This window comes from Anabrus simplex, chromosome 2 (genome assembly GCF_040414725.1).
Source record: "Anabrus simplex isolate iqAnaSimp1 chromosome 2, ASM4041472v1, whole genome shotgun sequence".
Lineage (NCBI taxonomy): Eukaryota > Metazoa > Arthropoda > Insecta > Orthoptera > Tettigoniidae > Anabrus > Anabrus simplex.
In genome coordinates this window covers 942767402-942785488 of record NC_090266.1, presented here as the reverse complement: position 1 = coordinate 942785488, position 18087 = coordinate 942767402, and the positions used below count along the sequence as shown (strand labels likewise).

The 18087-nt window shown below is 37.1% G+C and overlaps 1 protein-coding gene across 1 annotated transcript in view; it reads right to left on the bottom strand.

Annotated features, from left to right (window-relative positions):
* LOC136863204 (ras-related protein Rap-1b) overlaps window positions 1–18087 on the bottom strand; it is a 578103-nt gene that overhangs the window by 9959 nt on the left and 550057 nt on the right. The window contains exon 5 of the mRNA XM_067139568.2: window positions 13153–13456. Coding sequence (XP_066995669.1) covers window positions 13160–13456 — 297 coding nt within the window. The 3' untranslated portion in view covers window positions 13153–13159. The remainder of the gene's footprint in view (window positions 1–13152; window positions 13457–18087) is intronic.

Genomic DNA, 18087 nt, shown 5'->3' with positions numbered 1-18087 from the left:
TAGATTTATGCATTCTCATACAAATAAGTCAATTAAATTTTCAATTCTTTCACCCCCCCCCCACACTTCATTGGATTTTCCGAGAATACGTCTTTCTTTACTTTTAAAGCAGATTGCAAATATCAAATTTCACGTCTGTAACATCTTCATTCTTGAGATATCAGTAGCCTAATTAAAAGAATTCAACACCATTTTCAGTCACTTTTACCCACCCCCCACCACCCAAGTGGTATTTCCGAAAACTAAAAATACACGATCCGTTATGTATAATAGAGATAAAAAATACCATTTTTCACTTCAGTAACATGTTAAGTTTTTTAGATATACTGTAAAAATTCTCATTTTAAAATTTCACCCTTTTTGAGTTCCCCTTAAGAGGAGTTTCGAAAAAAAAATCACCTATGTTTCTTCACATTTACAGAAGATTCCAAACACCCACTTTTTACGTCTTTAACATTTTACGTTTCCAAGATATTCTGTAGATATAGCCTTTCAAAAAATTGACCCCAATTTGTCACTCCTGTTTAACCGCCATTAATTGGATATTCCAAAAACTAAAAAATACGTGTTTATTTTTAAAGGAGGTCCCATATACAAATTATCAGTTCTGTAATATCTTCAGGTTCTGAAATATAAGTATCCTCATTAAAGGCATTCAACCCATTTTTCACCCTTTTACACCCCTCCTATTGGGATTTACAGGAAACAAAAAAGTACGTGTTCCTTTATTTTTAGAGGAGATTCTAACTACCAATTTTTACATCTGTAAATTTTAAAGTTTTAAGATGTAGACACTCATTTTAAAAAATTTACCCCCCCTTTTCACCCCCCAATATTTGAATTTTCGAAGAAACGAAAAAATACGTGTTTCTTTACTTTTAAAGTAGATCCCAAATACCAATTTTCAGGTCTGTAATATCTTCAGGTTCTGAAATATAAGTAGCCTCATTAAAGGCATTCAACCCATTATTCACCCTTTTACACCCTTCCTATTGCGATTTTCCGAAAACAAAAGAATACGTGTTTCTTTATTTTTAAAGGAGATTCTAAATACCAATTTTTATATCAATACACTTTAAAAGTTTTGAGATATAGATACACTCATTTAAAAAAATCACCCCCTTTTCACCCCCCAATTAATTGGATTTTCCCAAAACAAAAAAATACGTGTTTCTTTATTTTTAAAAGAGATCCCAAACACCAATTTTCAGGTCTGTAATATCTTCAGGTTCTGAGATATAAGTATTCTCTTTAAAGGCATTCAACCGCTTTTTCACCCGTTTCACGTTTCCTATTGCGATTTTCCGAAAACGAAAAAAATGCGTGTTTCTTTATTTTTAATGAAGATTCTAAATACCAATTTTTACATCTGCAAACTTTAAAAGTTTGGAGATTTAGATTCACTCATTTTTAAAATTCACCCTCTTTTCACCCTCCCAATAATTGGATTTTCCAAAAACAAAAAAGTACGTGTTTCTTTATTTTTAAAAGAGATCAAAAGTACCAATTTTCAGGTCTGTAATATCTTCAGTTTCTGAGATATAAGCACCGGTATCCTGATTAGGCATTCAACCCCTTTTTCACCCTTTTTCACCCCTCCTATTGGGATTGTCTGAAAACAAAAAAATACGTGTTTCCTTATTTTTAAAGAAGATTCTAAATACCAATTTTCACATCTCTAAACTTTTAAAGTTTTGAGATATAAACACACTCATTTTAAAATTTCACCCCCCTTTTCACCCCCTTAGCGACGCAATATCCAAAAATCCTCTCTTAGCGAGCACCTACATCTTAGTATGAATATATCCCCAAAATGTCATTTCTTTATGTCCAGTAGTTTTGGCTCGGCGGTGATGAATCAGTCAGTCAGTCAGTCAGTCAGTCAGTCAGTCAGTCAGTCAGGACAAGCTACTTTATATATATAGATAATATCCATCGTTGAAATAATTAGCCAGAAATTCAAAATATAATAGGCCCTAGATAAAAGATGGCAAGAGATTCAATAAATGGCACGAAATTATATGGGGTATGGCTTTTAGTACCGGGAGTGTCCATGGGCAAGTTCGGCTGGCCAGATGCAGGTTATTTGATTTGACTCCCGTAGGCGACCTGCGCGTCGTAATGGCCTGAAAATAAGAGCTATGGAAGATAACGTCATATGTTAGAACAGCGCTCCTCGAGCTCGTACTTTGCATTTCAATGTTTGAGGAGGAAAATAATGTTAGTAGTTAAGCTGCGCGACACCACTACATTCGGACTGTTTTCAACGAATTTTCGAGACTTCGAGGGCTCAAGAATGACTTCGATTTATTTATCAGACCTTTGTCGTATTTGGCTGAGAATATCCCTCATTATTTCCAGCTTGAGTTGATAGATTTATCGATAGTTGGTACGATACATTTCTGCAATCCCGAAATGTACACGATTATAATAAAATAACCCCTCAACAGCAGAATCATCGACTGCACAGGCATACTGCTCAAGTTTTTTCAATATTCGGTTCAATCTAAAATGCAAGCGTTCCTTTCTTTCTGTTATGAAACTGACCAAGTCACAGAAACGTGCTCAACTCCGTCCGGTTGACTGAATAGACTGACTTTCAATAGAACACATTGTACAGGCTACATGTAAATAAACTGATACGCATCCCATCCCAGGTCACAGCGTTCTTTGTTTTGCCGAGGAGAGTGGATGCATGTGCCGATATGCAAAAGTGTTGCTATTGTAAAGTACATAATATTATGTCCGTCAACACATTATGACATACATACATTGTACGCTGTGAATGCCGATTTCACCCAAACGCAGCGTCCGCTTATCCTCATCTTCCGCAACTATCTGCATATACCTGTCTCCCGCATATTTTCATAGAATAAAGCAATGGTGGGAAATATCAGGAACGTCGGCCAGACGACGTGCTCCTGGGACGCCTCAGCGTGCGAAGGGTGCAAGTCTTGGCCATCTCTATCTTGGAAAATAGGTACTACAATCGTATGTTAACGTGCATTAGGGCATCACATGTTTGGATTGTCAAGCTATCAACTTCGGGTCCAAGGGAAATGAAATCTAACATGTTATGAAATACCTCGCATATATACTTTTATTACTACGTTGTTATTGTTGGTTACATCTAAAGTTCTCTTAATTGCCAACATAACTTGTAACTATTGAGTGGTAGTGAATGGACAACAAATCAATGAGCCGACGGTAAGCTTATTATTATTCTCATTATTGTTGCTTTTGTTCTTGTGCCATTAGTTAGGCCTCTACTAGAGTTTGAACTGCCGCTATTTCAAGCCACGATGTTGCTATCATGCAGAGACTGATCCATGAAGTTCACTATACTTCAAAGAGATATCTCTACTGGCGAAGTTCTAGTGTTACCCAATGTTGTGTACTGTGACTAACTTATCGAGAATGTTTATGTTTGGAAGTTAAGTAACCTGATCACTCTTCAGTTTTTTATTTGTCACGTTGGAGTTGTCACCACTGTTGTAAGTGTTGGTTTAATTTGAATTTTATACATGCAATACGCACGCACGAGCTAACAGCTGATAGCCAGGCCGTCCCGTCGAAGCAATCAGGCCGGAACTGGGTCGAGTGGTGAATGACACAGGGACTACGACACAGCGGTATGCTAACTTCATGCGAGAAGACTGGAGAAGGGGGTGTCAGAATTCTAGAAAGATCCGTGTTCTCGAAAATGGGGACAAATCCCAGTTAAACTGCAATCTCGACCAATAGTAAATCTAATCGGAAGATTACGTCACTTAACCAGACGTAACGAGAGATGTAATGTTAAGAAGATGAGTAAGAAAGAACATTTTGAAACATTTTTTGGGCATAACGTCGTCTTTTCTACTACATCTGGAAACTTCGAGTACGTCTGCATAATCTTATGGACTTTGTCTTTAAATGTATTATGAGTTCTTACTCCAAGATATGATTTCATTCTACGATTTCATATGGATTACTTCGTTCTGAAGTACACTTGGGAAAATTTCAAGTCGTCGAGAAGAAATTATTATTTGACGAGAAAATTCGTGAACCTGTCGAGTACGAAGTGGGTCAACATAGAAGATTACCACAATGCGTAAGTTAGCTAGAGACAACTGCAAGCTGCTTATGGCGAGAGTTATGCAATTGTAGGACATTGAATCGAGATATTAAATTCAACTGATATTAGCTAGTAGTTATACGTATTGGATACTATTCCAAGGAGCCGGAGAATGAATGGAGCGTCAAATGTTGCGTCAAGAAATAGACAAGCTAAGTATAACAGTTCACAAGTTAGTGGTGTAAATGCAAGTGGATCAAATTTCTAATTTGAGTCTTAGTTCCAGCCTAACTACGAGAGCAAGATCATCAGTCATGGATCGGCGAGGGAGGATCTTCGTAAGAATTTCGTGGAATTATCGCCACAACTTCACATTCCCTGACTTCGTGGACATCATGTACGTCTAAGCTATAATTGTGTAAGCCAGCACAATGAACTTGTACTATCCCACTTAATCGAAAGATGACACCTGTCTTCACGTCTACACATCCCAGCTGAATCTGTCTGAATTGAGAAACATGAGTACCAATTAAATACTATTTTTTCTTTTCTGTAGATTTTCATCAGATTCTATTCTAGATTAATTAATTTCTTTATTAAAAATGAAAAAGAAAACCACAACCTGTTTTCCAGTCATTGACCGGGTCAGGAATGAAATAAATGAATCATATATAGGCTATTAATACGATGGGGTCGCCACTCCCAAAGTGATTTTATTAATGACTGATAGATGCTATGAAATGAGAATGGGGAGTCTTGCTGGAATGAAAGATGACACGGAAAACCGGAGTACCCGGAGAAAAACCTGTCCCTTCTCCGCTTTGTCCAGCACAAATCTCACATGGAGTGACCGCGATTTGAACCACGGTATCCAGCGGTGAGAGGCCGACGAGCTGCCGTCTGAGCCACGGAGGCCCTAATTTCTTTACGACTAGATAAATTTTATCTTTCCTTTCATCTTGGTGTTGGTTGATTAGAGCATGGATGTTACTATTCATTATTCGAATGTGTGTGTGAATTACGATCTTCAAAGATTATCACTGGAATAATAATAATAATAATAATAATAATAATAATAATAATAATAATAAAAATGAAATAGCGTATGGCTTTTAGTGCCGGGAGTGTCCGAGGACATGTTCGGCTCGCCAGGTGCAGATCTTTTGATTTGGTTGTGTCCCATTTGCGATCAGTCCCATTTGCGATCACAGCAAAATTTGTCCCATATGTGATCACTCCCATTACAGTGGAAAGAAAGAATGTGAAGAAAGACCAGTTCGTGTCCCATTTGCGATCACAGTGAAATTATCAGCAGCCTATCAGGGTTTTCCAACGTCCATGCAGCAGGGGGACTGCTAATTAGGGCGTACTCCACGCAACCGTGTGATAAGGATTTTCCCAACCCGACTCCTCTCTCTTGAATGTTTTTTGAGGTAATATTAGCCTGTAGTTTTTAACATACTGTAATTATTCCAGCTGTACATATCCATCGTTGATGTAGCTTTCGTTGTTATCCGCGTGCTTACTTACGACATGCAGGTCATTGAGACGAAGAGAGGCAAGCCTTGTGCTTCACAGTATATTATGGCTACTCTTACATAAATTTACGGAAAAGTCAGGGATGTATGGTGACATGGGTGTTTTTCTTTTTACCGCTAGCTTTACGTCGCACCGACACAGATAGTTCTTATGGTGACAATGGGATGTGTTTCGAACCTGCTATTTCCCGAATGCAATCTCAACTTTTCGTGCTATCATTAGATAATTATAATTTCTTCAACTTATTTTAATCAAAGCATTTTCTTAATATTGAGTTCTGGAATCTTGTACATCTAATCCGAGCGTACAGACGACAATTATCATTTTACTTATATAGGTGAAAGTAGGCTAAGTGGCTACGCGTTTTAACGTGCTACGGCTATGGAGCCAAGCTCTGTATTCGGGAAATGCGTGGGTTCGAACCCCACCGTCGGCTGTTCTCAGAATGGTTTTGTGTGGTTTAACATTTCCAGGCAAGTGCCGGGACAGTTCATATCCATAGGCCAGAGCTGAATCCTCCCACCCCCTTACCCAATGTCATTCACCACAACACATTTCATCTTCATTAGCTCCTCAACTGAGGTTGGTGTCAGCAAGGGCATCCGGCCGTAGAAAAATGCCGTATAAATTAATCTCATTCATCCCCGACCCGGTATCAAGAAACGAGACTGAGGGGTAGACATACATACAGATCGACGAAAGTAGTCAAATTATATTTTGAGCAGCTGTTTAACTCAACATGTCAGTATGAATATTTGAACAGTTTGAGCAGTATTTAAGCAGTAATTTAATAGTGTCCCCTAGTGTGTAAGAAAGTGCAAGTTAACTGCTAAGTTTGAAATGAGATACAATTGCTTAGAACAAAAGGGTAGCACTGTCGAAGAAGCAAAGTGTTACAGCAAAATCCTTTCTTTGAAATTGGAAAGTGTAAAATTCAACGGTTTTAATACGCCCACCTTTTGACCTACTTAAAACTCATTTAACCGCCTTTACACCCACAACCATCTGGTAACTCTAAATAAAAAGTTAGTTTGAGTCCTTTTTATTCTCTGTCAGTCCCGGTATTAACGCATCAGTCTCCAATGGTAAATATAAGTAATGTAATGAGTTTCAGCATACGCCAGTTATTTGAGGGCTGTCTTCCTGTACCAGTCCTTCAGTAGGGAATTCCCTCACAGCAACCTGACTGTATGTCACTGATAAGAGTGATCGCAAATGGGACAATACTTCACCCGTCAAAAATAAACTAGTTTTGTATTCTACCTGAGTGATCGTAAATGGGACTGATCGCAAATGAGACTGATCGCAAGTGAGACGACACCTTTGATTTGACTCCTGTAGGCGACCTGCGCGTTGTGATGGGGATGAAATGATGATGAAGACGCCACATTCACCCAGCCCCCGTGCCAGCGAAATTAAGCAATGATGGTTAAAATTCCCGACCCTGCCGGGAATAGAACCCGGGACCCCGGTGACCAAAGGCCAGCAGGCTGTCCAGTTAGCCATGGATCCGGGCAGTAATAATAATAATAATAATAATAATAATAATAATAATAATAATAATAATAATAATAATAATAATAATAATGAAATAAAAAATTATAATATTTTCGGAAGTCGACAGTAAAGCAATGACTTAAATTAGAATATTGACTGAAGTTGAGGCGTACCCTAACCATTTGAATCCGATCGTAACATTAATTTCATTCCTTGGCAGCCACGTGATATTTGTTTCTTCGGAATACTTTCTCATGAGATAGGGAATAACAAAGGTCAAGTAAGGTAGGACAGGATATTTAAACACAAGTTGTTGAATGTTGTAAGGTGATTGTTGAAATACCGATGATGCCCAGTTCGACTGAAATGGTATGCATGAGTTGCCTAATTTTGGATTGAATTATAATCACGAGGTGACCAGTAAGGTACACGTTAGTCATGTATGATAATAATATATTAATTAAAATGATCTCAACAACAATTAAAGAAGAGCTGTATGTTGTGATTTAGTATTGGTTTTGCACGATTGAGCGTATTGTACGTGGTGATGGCGGAATAATTTAAGTCTGATACGTGATTTTTTCGTCTCATTCCTTGTTTTCATCCCATACTAGGAGTTGCGTGTGTCGTCATTGTAGGGTCGTCTACGTGATATAAGGGACCATAATCTAATAATAATAATAATAATAAACCTAGATAACAATAAATTAATTCCATAATGAAACCCTTATTTGTTATGATGGGGTGGTTGTGATCTGTTTTGAAATCTTATGAACATAATTTAGTGTTTATGCACATTTGGATTTTCGGAACTTTGTGCGTATTCACGTAGCGAGAGATTCTGATTCCGTTGAACCCAGAACTATGATTGGTGATGGATTATGCTCTAATATTTCCAGCAAATGGTTTAATAGATTAAATGCAATTTTGTTTGATGATAAACTAGATTGAATACAATTGAGCCAGGTTGTGGAAAGGAGGGAATAAACCAAAGAATTTGATAAGAATCTGATAAGAATATAACTAGAATCTGATAACAATAGAATTAGGTAAAAATGAAGATTAGTAAATAATAGAGGAAGGGTCGAATTACTGGAAAATATGATAGGAAATAAAGAGATAAGTGTATTGTAAAATAATTGAGCCATAGGAGTATAATACTAACAGTCCCAGTTGACTTATTGATATGAGTGAGAGATAAGTCTCGTATTAAAAATAAATGATTTAACTAATATTAAATAATGAGTGTAGGTTAAAATGCAACATAAATTGACGATAGGAGTAAACATTGCCTATAATTAGTTGAAAAGTAGAGATGTTAAATTATGGCATAAAAGGAACGTAAGTGATAAACTTGCAGTAAACTATCTTAAATACTTTCTAAAATTGGGAGTAAAATATAGAAAGGTTAACGTAGGCTACCGAACTTTATAAAAAATAAAATAAAGCCTAAAAAATTTAATCATTATAGATTTAATTCGAATCTTTGTGTATAAATTATACACTAGTACAGATCAGTATTAGGACATAGAAATAAAAATAATCTAATTTCTTAAAGGATGTAAACATAATAATGAGGAGGCAGGTGTGTTGAACTCTACATGGTTTAATGCACTACTGAGTAAGTAGGATGCTCAATTTCTCAGGAAATAAAGTGTCAATTGAAATGTAAAATTGTTAATTGAGAGTTGGTAAGAATTTTCTCTAATGTTGAACATTTTGGATGATTTACAGTCATAATTCGTCTTCGATGCCTGGAAGAAGAGTACACAGATAATAGTGAAATTTTTATTTATGTATAAATCCCAGGAAAGTTCAAGGAGTTGAAAGTACTTATAAATATTTTTATTCTAATTAAGGGTGACGAATTTAAAATTTCAATTCATGAGAATGATGTCAAATTTTCTTTCTGTTCATTAAATGACCATTTTAATTTTTGTGCAAATTTCTTGTGATTGTCATCGCCTATCCTGCCACCAATGACCCTGCGAATTATAATTTTATTAAAATGTCCTAATAAAGCAAAATTTTGGCATCTACTAACGCTCCACCCTTGGAACTCTCGTGTAGCCGGCTAAGCGACCCCGGAAAAGGGGACAATATATTATATTTGAATGCCATCTTTGTTGGCAGTCATGTGCGTTTCCACTCCACGGACTAAGTCAACGCCTCAGAAGTCATAATAATTAATTTTGTATGGCTATTTCCAGCCGAGTGCAGCCCTTGTAAGGCAGACCCTCCGATGAGGGTGTGCGGCATCTGCCATATGTAGGGAACTGTGTGTTATTGTGGTGGAGGATAGTGTTATGTGTGGTGTGTGAGTTGCAGGGATGTTTGGGATAGGGCAAACACCCATCCCCCGAGCCATTGGAATTAACCAATGAAGGTTAAATTCCCCGACCCCGCCGGGAATCGAACACGGGACCCTTTGAACTGAAGGCCAGTACGCTGACCATTCAGCCAATGAGTCGGACGTCAGATGTCATGTAAGATACCCAAGTCTCGTCATCTGTAATGATGTGGATGGAGAGTTCATCGTATTGCTCAATTCATCGTGTGCGAAAGGTTAACACACCAGCAAGTTACAACAGATTTCATTTCTCCATGAAAATATCAGATCTCCAGCGTGGGTTCCGATTGAATACCGTGTTTTGCAAACTTTTTCTTCCAGTGGATGGAGCAGATTAATGTTGAATATGGATGATCTGTCACTTCACTGTTAATTGTACACAGTGTTTTGTTCATCTGTAAAGGTCTCTTTATCTCTCACCTTCTTGTTGCACTTTTCGAGAAATGTTCTCCTATCACCTAAGAAAGTTGATGATAAATGTGTGTCGATGCATGTTCCTTCATTGAAATGACAGTAACAGACGTCATTTTGCAGGAGGTGGGTCGCTGATTTATACTGAAACTGTTTAACACTCAGAACACTGCACCGCGAAGGACTGATTTCCTCAAAGTAATGTGAATAAGCGATAAGGAAACTCAGCAATCTTGGGTACAACCGTGGCCGTAGCATTGCAGCGACAGTATTTACGGTCGTACCTCCTTCCTTGTATATTACGCATTCATGTTATGTGTAACGAATATATACCCTAAGTTGGTCTAAATCATGTGCCAAAATTCATTGGAAATCTCATTAAATAGTTTGAATGATATTTTAAATTGTAAATAATAATAATAATAATAATAATAATAATAATAATAATAATAATAATAATAATAATAATAATAAGTGGTAGGCATCTACTAAGTTAACTTTCGTATCTCTTGCTTCCTTATGAGCTAATTTACTCAATAGCGCTCTAAGGAAATATCTACGAAAAGCAGTAGGGTCCTGGTAGTGTTTACATTTCTCAGCACCATACATTTGTTCGATGTGAGTTGTGGAACTCAGTTTTTTTGAGGTCAACTCAGTTTACGTCGGATAAATTCTTAGAAAGTTACTAGGCTTTTGCTCCATTTATTACAGGGACATTAGGAAGGAAACCCGCCTCTTAAACCCTCAGTGCACTCTCAGTGCAATAGTTTGGTTGATATGGATTACGACTCATGATACTACAACAGACTAGACTAAATTAGAATAGAATTCACCCATTCCCTAGTTCCGGATCCCCTGAAACTGAGGAGAGAGACCATTCATTTACTGCAATCCGTATAGTCGATACATGCACTGAATTATCCTTCTTAAAATTATTCGATTACTACTACTGTAAATAATATACTTAAATCTAATAATGTTTATATCCATTCCACAAATGGAATAATATTCTTCTCCGAAAACTGTCAAAGAGTAGTTAGTGGTACGTAAAAGCAATAAAATCATTATTAATAATATTCTACTCTGTGAGGGTCCATGAAATGACAGATTAATTGGGACTGCAAATGTTTCATAATGAACATTAAATAATCAACATGACTTGGTTATCATTTCGGTTTCATGACAATTAGGGATTAAAAATAATGAGCTAATAATAGAGCTTAATAATCGAAATGTTACATCGGAAAATAGAGTCTATAAACGTCATTGAGCATATAAAAAGAATTTACTGATGGGGAAAGTTGTAAAAGAAACAAATCATTGCTCAGTTCAACCGACGGAATAAACGGTATGGTTTTGTCCGTTTTATAAATTTGAGCTACCGGTATATAAAGAATTATTGGTTGGGTAGAATGATTTTCAAATTGGCACGTGTTGCCATGTGGATGCAATCCATAGTTATAATAATCATTCTGAAGTACGCTCAACATTAATATATATTTGAGATATCCATTATTCCCAGATGAAGGTGTATTTTAATAGTAGGAATTGTGCGAGATATTGTTCTTCAAATTAATTCCCAAGGTGTCATACTGCGTCGAAATAGAAGGCTAGTGATATAAAGTGATTCAATCACGAACTATGAGTTTAAGACGCACAATTCGTGAGGCATTTGATACTTAAGGACATCGACAGATTAATTTGAACTGTAAATGTTTAACAATCAACAGTAAATATCATAAAAGTTAGAAACCACGTAAATACATTTATAGTGAACGTGTATTGGATGTTAGTTTGTATGGGCCATGAGTGTTGATTCCTGATGCATAGCTGATTTTATATTTCGCCACGTGAATATTATTAAAGGAATTTAAAGGAATTCCTGAAGAAAGAGTTGTGATGTGATGTTTTGTTAATTTTAATAAATGTTAATCGTTGTTGGATTTTCTATGTCATTTGCCACATGCCGAACTCCTCACATTCCTATTTCTTAAAAATGTCCTCGATAATTTTGGCCATCACATACGAACGGTATACGGGGTGATTTCTTGTATTTGCCGGCTGAGATAATCCGGAAAATAAGGGCACTATATACTTTAATACCCCATATTTCTGATCCAAAAATGCCTTGTTATCGCAAGCGACTTTAAAGTATTTTTAAGTAGCTTCTATTCTGTATTTGGCATCTTCCTCTCCAAACATGATAGAGCGGCCATCCCTTCCATTTTAGCACGTCTTATTTATTAATTCCACATCCCCTTCCTTGTTATTATAATTCCTAAGTATTTTATTTACCACTCGTAGTTCTACACCTTCTAAGCACCAAGTTCCTTCTGTAATTTATATCCTATTTTTACATAACATTACGTTTGTTTCCTTATCATAAATTTTCAGATTCCATTTTCTTCAATAGTCACAAATTAGCATGAGAAGGCTTTTTATACCGACCCATGTTAGAGGGAGTAGAAGTATGTCGTCTGCGAAAACCGGGCCAGGAATTTCTTTATTGTTCAAACATGGACTTTTCCTATCCTCCTCTCCGTTACTATCCAGGACATAGTTATTAAAATGTATGAACAATACTGGTGATGATTTACATTCCTGCTTAAGTGCAATATTTGAATATATCTCCCCTACCGTTAAATTTTTCTTTACTTTAATACTGCATATCACTTCTGTATACAATTCTTCTATGGTCTTAATCGCCTTATTTGACATCCCAGCTTCGCACTGCTTACCGAGTCAATAGCTTCTTGTAGGTCTATATCCGTAATATATAATCTACCACCTTCCCTCTTTATGAATATATCTATTATTTTCTTAATTATAAGTATATTGTCTGTCATTCTCATTTCTTTCCTGGATCCTGACTGCAACTCTGAGAGTACCAGTATAGAGTAATCTTCCACCCATTTTACAATTATCTGTGCCTAAATCTCAGTATACATCTTGCTAAGTGTATTCAACGAGGTAATACAACTATATTTATTTGTATTTTACCGTCCTTCCTACCTTTTGGATATCGGAAATATTATTCGAATCTAGGCGTATTCGTAAGAATTTTAAGAAATCACGATGATAAATACCACAGTACCGTAAGTTTTTTATATGATAAGGATCTCGCGGTACACAATACTATAAATTAGAGTTTTTTGTTGTTAAGAGAAAAACTGTGATGCAAAGTAACAAGAATTTACCAACCGGTGAGTTAGTTTCATAGCATGTATCCAAAGTACTATCATGCCTATTCAAGTAATACTCACTGATGGGATTAGGGAAAACGCAGAATATTACAAACCTGCAGTTTAAGAAATGACGCATGAGTTCCTCTTGCTGCCAGTATGACGTTCTCGAATCATCTCGAGGTGTTGAAGCTGCGCTGGACTGGGGACAACAGATCCTGCACCCTCTGAGATAGAATGACGAGAAAGGGACTGACGCCGCCGCTTGCGCAGAGCTGGACTCAGATTGTATTTGACTTTAGCCTGCGATAGAAGTTCCTTGAAAATTTTGGATACATTTATGTTATCCTTTGCTGATGCCTGCACAAATCCATTTTCCCAGTCCAAAGACACCACTGATTCAAATGTTTCTGTATCAATCTGTAACACACGAACAATTTAACACTTTAGCTTTCATGTCCTTCTCCTGCAGAGAGAACAGTCCAACAGTAATGCTAGGCATTAGGTTTCCTGAATTTATTTATACCTCTACTGCATGGCTACTAAAATATAAAAGATAATTTAATTGCTCGAACACCCAGGAAAATTAAGTCGGCTATTATATTATGCCACTGAGTATCATCGGTTTGCACATTCCCCTACATAAAGTGCTAGTCTAATTTTCCTTCATACTTTTTAATATCTTGAGAAATACTTTGTCAGTATACGAATTCTCCCTCTTATTTTGAAACTAAAGATTTATTTTATAAGTAAACTAGGTGACCAATCTTGGCATCGCACGGGTAGCCTTACATTTAGAATACCTCCGTATATATCACGTTACGTGACTCGCCATTTGGAGCCAATACAAACAAATTTGATTTGTAAGTAACACGAGGCAGAGCCACGTAGACCATGAGTAAAACAGTGAACGCTCAGGTCTAGATCTGTAAACGTTTAGAGTTTGGCCCAGTGCTTTATTAATGGTCATACTAAAACATACCTTTACTGGAAACTGTAGCCTTCTAAACTGAAACGGTAGGTTGGTGGGTATCATTGGTATTCGAGGGCTCAAAACAGTTCCATCGGCTCTAAACCCAGGGAGGATCGTGCACTCAAGTAGAATTTCTTTTAACGATTTTATTAGCAATCCTATGCCATTGCATAATTTTGGTGTGTTAGGTTGCGGAGTAATATTATAGAGGAACCTACATTTAAAATCGTTGTGTGTGTGGAGGAGTCAAAGAATTTAAAAATTCAATTCAATAATGCACCGCCTCTTCTACATCCAGCACAGTATCAACTTATGGTAAATTTTAGACGGTCTAGAAATGATCAAGTCATTTACTTTATTGACTTAGTCGTTAGTTGGAGACAGTACAACTCTCTCCTGAAACCAAATCTGCGTCTTTATAGAACATTTTGAAAGATCAGGGTAAACCATTTCGATTAAGTCCTGTATATTTGAGGACAAAACACATAGGTCACTGAAATCAATTTTCCCTTTCTGGTTGGTAATTTCAGTAAAACATCAGTAAAAGCCCTACTATGTTGTCCACATGAGAAAACCCTCATATTGGCTTTTAGTTCCAGTTTGATTACGAGTGACCAAAGGTAAGACCTCTTTAGTGATGCGTTGTATTCATCAGCTTTCATCCATCTTGCTACAACTGGCAGTATTTGGCGAACATTTCCAGAAAATAACACAGTGCAACCACCCATTCATTTGTTGTTATTTTGTAAGTCTTGCAGTGTTCTATCTGATGAATCAACAACGTTTTTATGTGGCAATGAAGCTTCATCCCAAGCAATCAACTTACAATCCCGTATTAATTTAGCCGTGTTGCTTTGTTGTGGTATGTTACAAACGTTGGATGCATCGTCAGGACAAATCTTAAGTGGAATCTTGAAAGTAGCATGTGCAGTGCGACCACCTTCCAAGAGCGTAGCTGCTATGCTGGACGAAGCCACAGCGAGAACGATTTTTTCTGAGCAACAAATTAATTACAAATGTTTTGCCTGTACCTCCAGGGGCATCAAGAAAGAAGATTTTGCTTTTTATTGTTAAATGGGGTCATTAATGCATGATAAGCTGTTATATGATCGAAGTTTAAATTAATCTCATTTTGGACTGCTTGTAACAGCCGGGAGTTATCGTAGGACTTCTCTCGTAAGTAGCCTCTTTTGGAATACCGGCTTTTGTTGTTTGACAGAGGTAATCCAGAGTTTTTGATGGTTTTTACACAAGTATATTCTACCACTTTATTTAAATCCAGCTATATTTCGTTGAAAATATCGTCATCATCGTTATATCTCATCTGAAGAACGTTCCATTCTTCTGCGGTACAATACGTCTTCAGCCATATTCTCACGATGATTTTGGCAAAGGGGGTCCGTATTTTGGCAAAATGTCAAAATAGCAAATAAATATCTGAGTAATTGGGCTGTATTAGAAACATCAGCTTCAGATAACGTGTTTTTCCATTGAAAATCATCTTCTAACAGACCCATTGTTTTGCACGCTCTTGAAAGGTATCGCGAGTTACTTCTTCTACAGTTCTTAGGCTTGCAAAAGACGCAGGCCCTTTGACTATATGAAGCAACATCCGTAGGTAAAAGCATTCGCTATTATTCGTTTGAACTACGTATACCCTCACCAAAACGTCTGTTTGTTTTACTCCTGGATGGCCTTCGACTATAGTTCCATGATTTCTCCGTTGGAATATATTAGTAGACCGATTCCAAGTATAAAACCCAGGGACCTCGTCGTATGTCAGGGTATTTGCAAATTCGTCATCGGCACATAATCTGAAAAAGGTAGTCATGTGGTGTCACGTGGATTGCTCGCAATGTCGTTGGAGTTATTTGCTGTGAAGGTAACTCTCCGTCCATTTTCTAAATGAGTTGACAAGTGAGAAATAGTAGGTACCCGCTCATGTATGTCAAAAGGAAAAATACGCCAAACTGCTTCTCATCTGAAAATTGATCCACTTATTTTCCAGATTGTAGGCTAAATGTACATAGATCACTGCCTTTGTTGATATATGTTGTGACAAATTTGATCGATTTTACAGAGCTACATAGTTCCACATTGACATGGGCGTCAGATATTTTGAGTGACTGTGGATTTTCAATGTCATAATGTCGGATGGCAGCGGATTATCCGTTGACCTGAGGTGATAACCTCAGATATTTTGGATAACAATCATCCTCCGTCGATGTGTTAACCTGAAATTATTTGGGAAACTGCTTTGAGCACCTTCCGTCAGTCATACATGGAGATTTGGAGTCATAGACAAAAACATTTTAACGTATGTTTGGTCTATGTATCTTGTGTCTTAATACTCTGTCGAATAAAACTGAATTGCCTCCACTTCTTGGCAACTCTGCTGATATCACGCTGTCGATGAGGTCTGGTCTGATTTTATATTTTAGCCATGGTAGTAAATGAATGTGCGGTAAGCTACGCTTCTGCCATTCGACCTTGCACATAAAGAAGCATGGTTCACCAAATATATGAGCTTTATTAATGAGAGCTAATATTTATGCGTTTTATGTGGAATGCCGTATTCACTATGGTATACCTCTCTTGGGTTGTTCCGTTGTGATGAAGGTTAGTTTTAATTTATTCCCTTGATTGCACGTGAACGTAATAAAAAGATCCGGTTTTCCATAATTTTTATCACAGGTCATTGCGTCCTGTGTCTTCTCGTGAAGATATCGCGATCGACCAGTAAAGGATGATAGCAATATTACCAATTGACCAATTTCAGTATTAATTTGAGTGCAAAGCATCTTGTTGATTATTTCGATTCTATTTTCGCGTACTGCTCAACTAAATATTGGTTAAGTAACATGCCGTATCTGTGTAACACGTTAAAATTCTTTTGTCTTTCCATGATGCGATATCAGTAGTAACCCTCGGAGCTCCGGTATTTGGATCAGTTTGAGGGATATCAATGGAATACCCATCTTCATCACGACATAGCATTAGCGGGTATTGTAAGCTGTCATAAGACCAAGGATTTTTGATATTCTTTGAAGATCATATTCGCGGATTCGTAGAACAATATCTCTCCCGTCAAATTCTCGCCCAGCAATTACAAAGTCTACTTCACTCGTAGTTGGAACACTGTAGTGTCCTCGCTGTTCATCTACAGGCACACCACTGGCGTGAATGACTACATTGTAATCCGGCACATCTGGAGGCACACTTTCATTGGATGTTTTGAACGATTGAACGTATTGGTTATGCGAGTACAACATATCTTGCAAAGATCTCACCAAAGCACCATCCAAGGATTACCGAGAATTTATGTTACATCGAGCTGTCACTTGTGTTTCAGGATCTGAAATGAAGTGCAATTGCTAAAATTTGTGTTCGTCAGTTCAACATGGTAGTAGACTACCAGCCAGATGATAAATCGGTCCTTGCACTTTAAATGTTGGCATAAAACACGTTCAAGAACCTGCCAAATTTTAGATTATGCCATTTCAAAAGCATGGTTATAATGACGTTTATTGCGGTTGAAATAATTGTGTTTAGTATGTTCACTTTCAATGAGAGAATTCAGTGGTTGTGGAGGTGTAATAATTTCATTTAATTTAACTTTAACATTTAGACATCACATTCTTTTACGGTCATTTTTCGATTTCAACGCTGGAGAATATTGAAAAAACAATTGTCATAGCACCTATCTGAACTATGGGATAAATTTTGTGATGTATGGTAGAATAGTAATTCATTGAACATTCTAACCTTAAATTATTAGCAGTACGTGTTTTAACCACATTATGATATTGTTGTGCATGGCTGGTAAACTCTTTGAGCATACGATATTCTCTATCAACAGATGTTTCTCTGTCTCTTTGGGACCTATGTCCTTCACGATCTTCATATACAGTAATATACTATTTCGTTCCAGGGAAGTTTCCCTATCTTTCCGCAAAGACTGGTTTGCCCTTTCAATCTCTAAATGGCCTCCTCTTTCATCATAACTATCGCGTAGTACACGTAGTCTCTTAGCATTTGTCGTGTTGTATCCTATATTAGCACGTCGTCGAGGCATGAT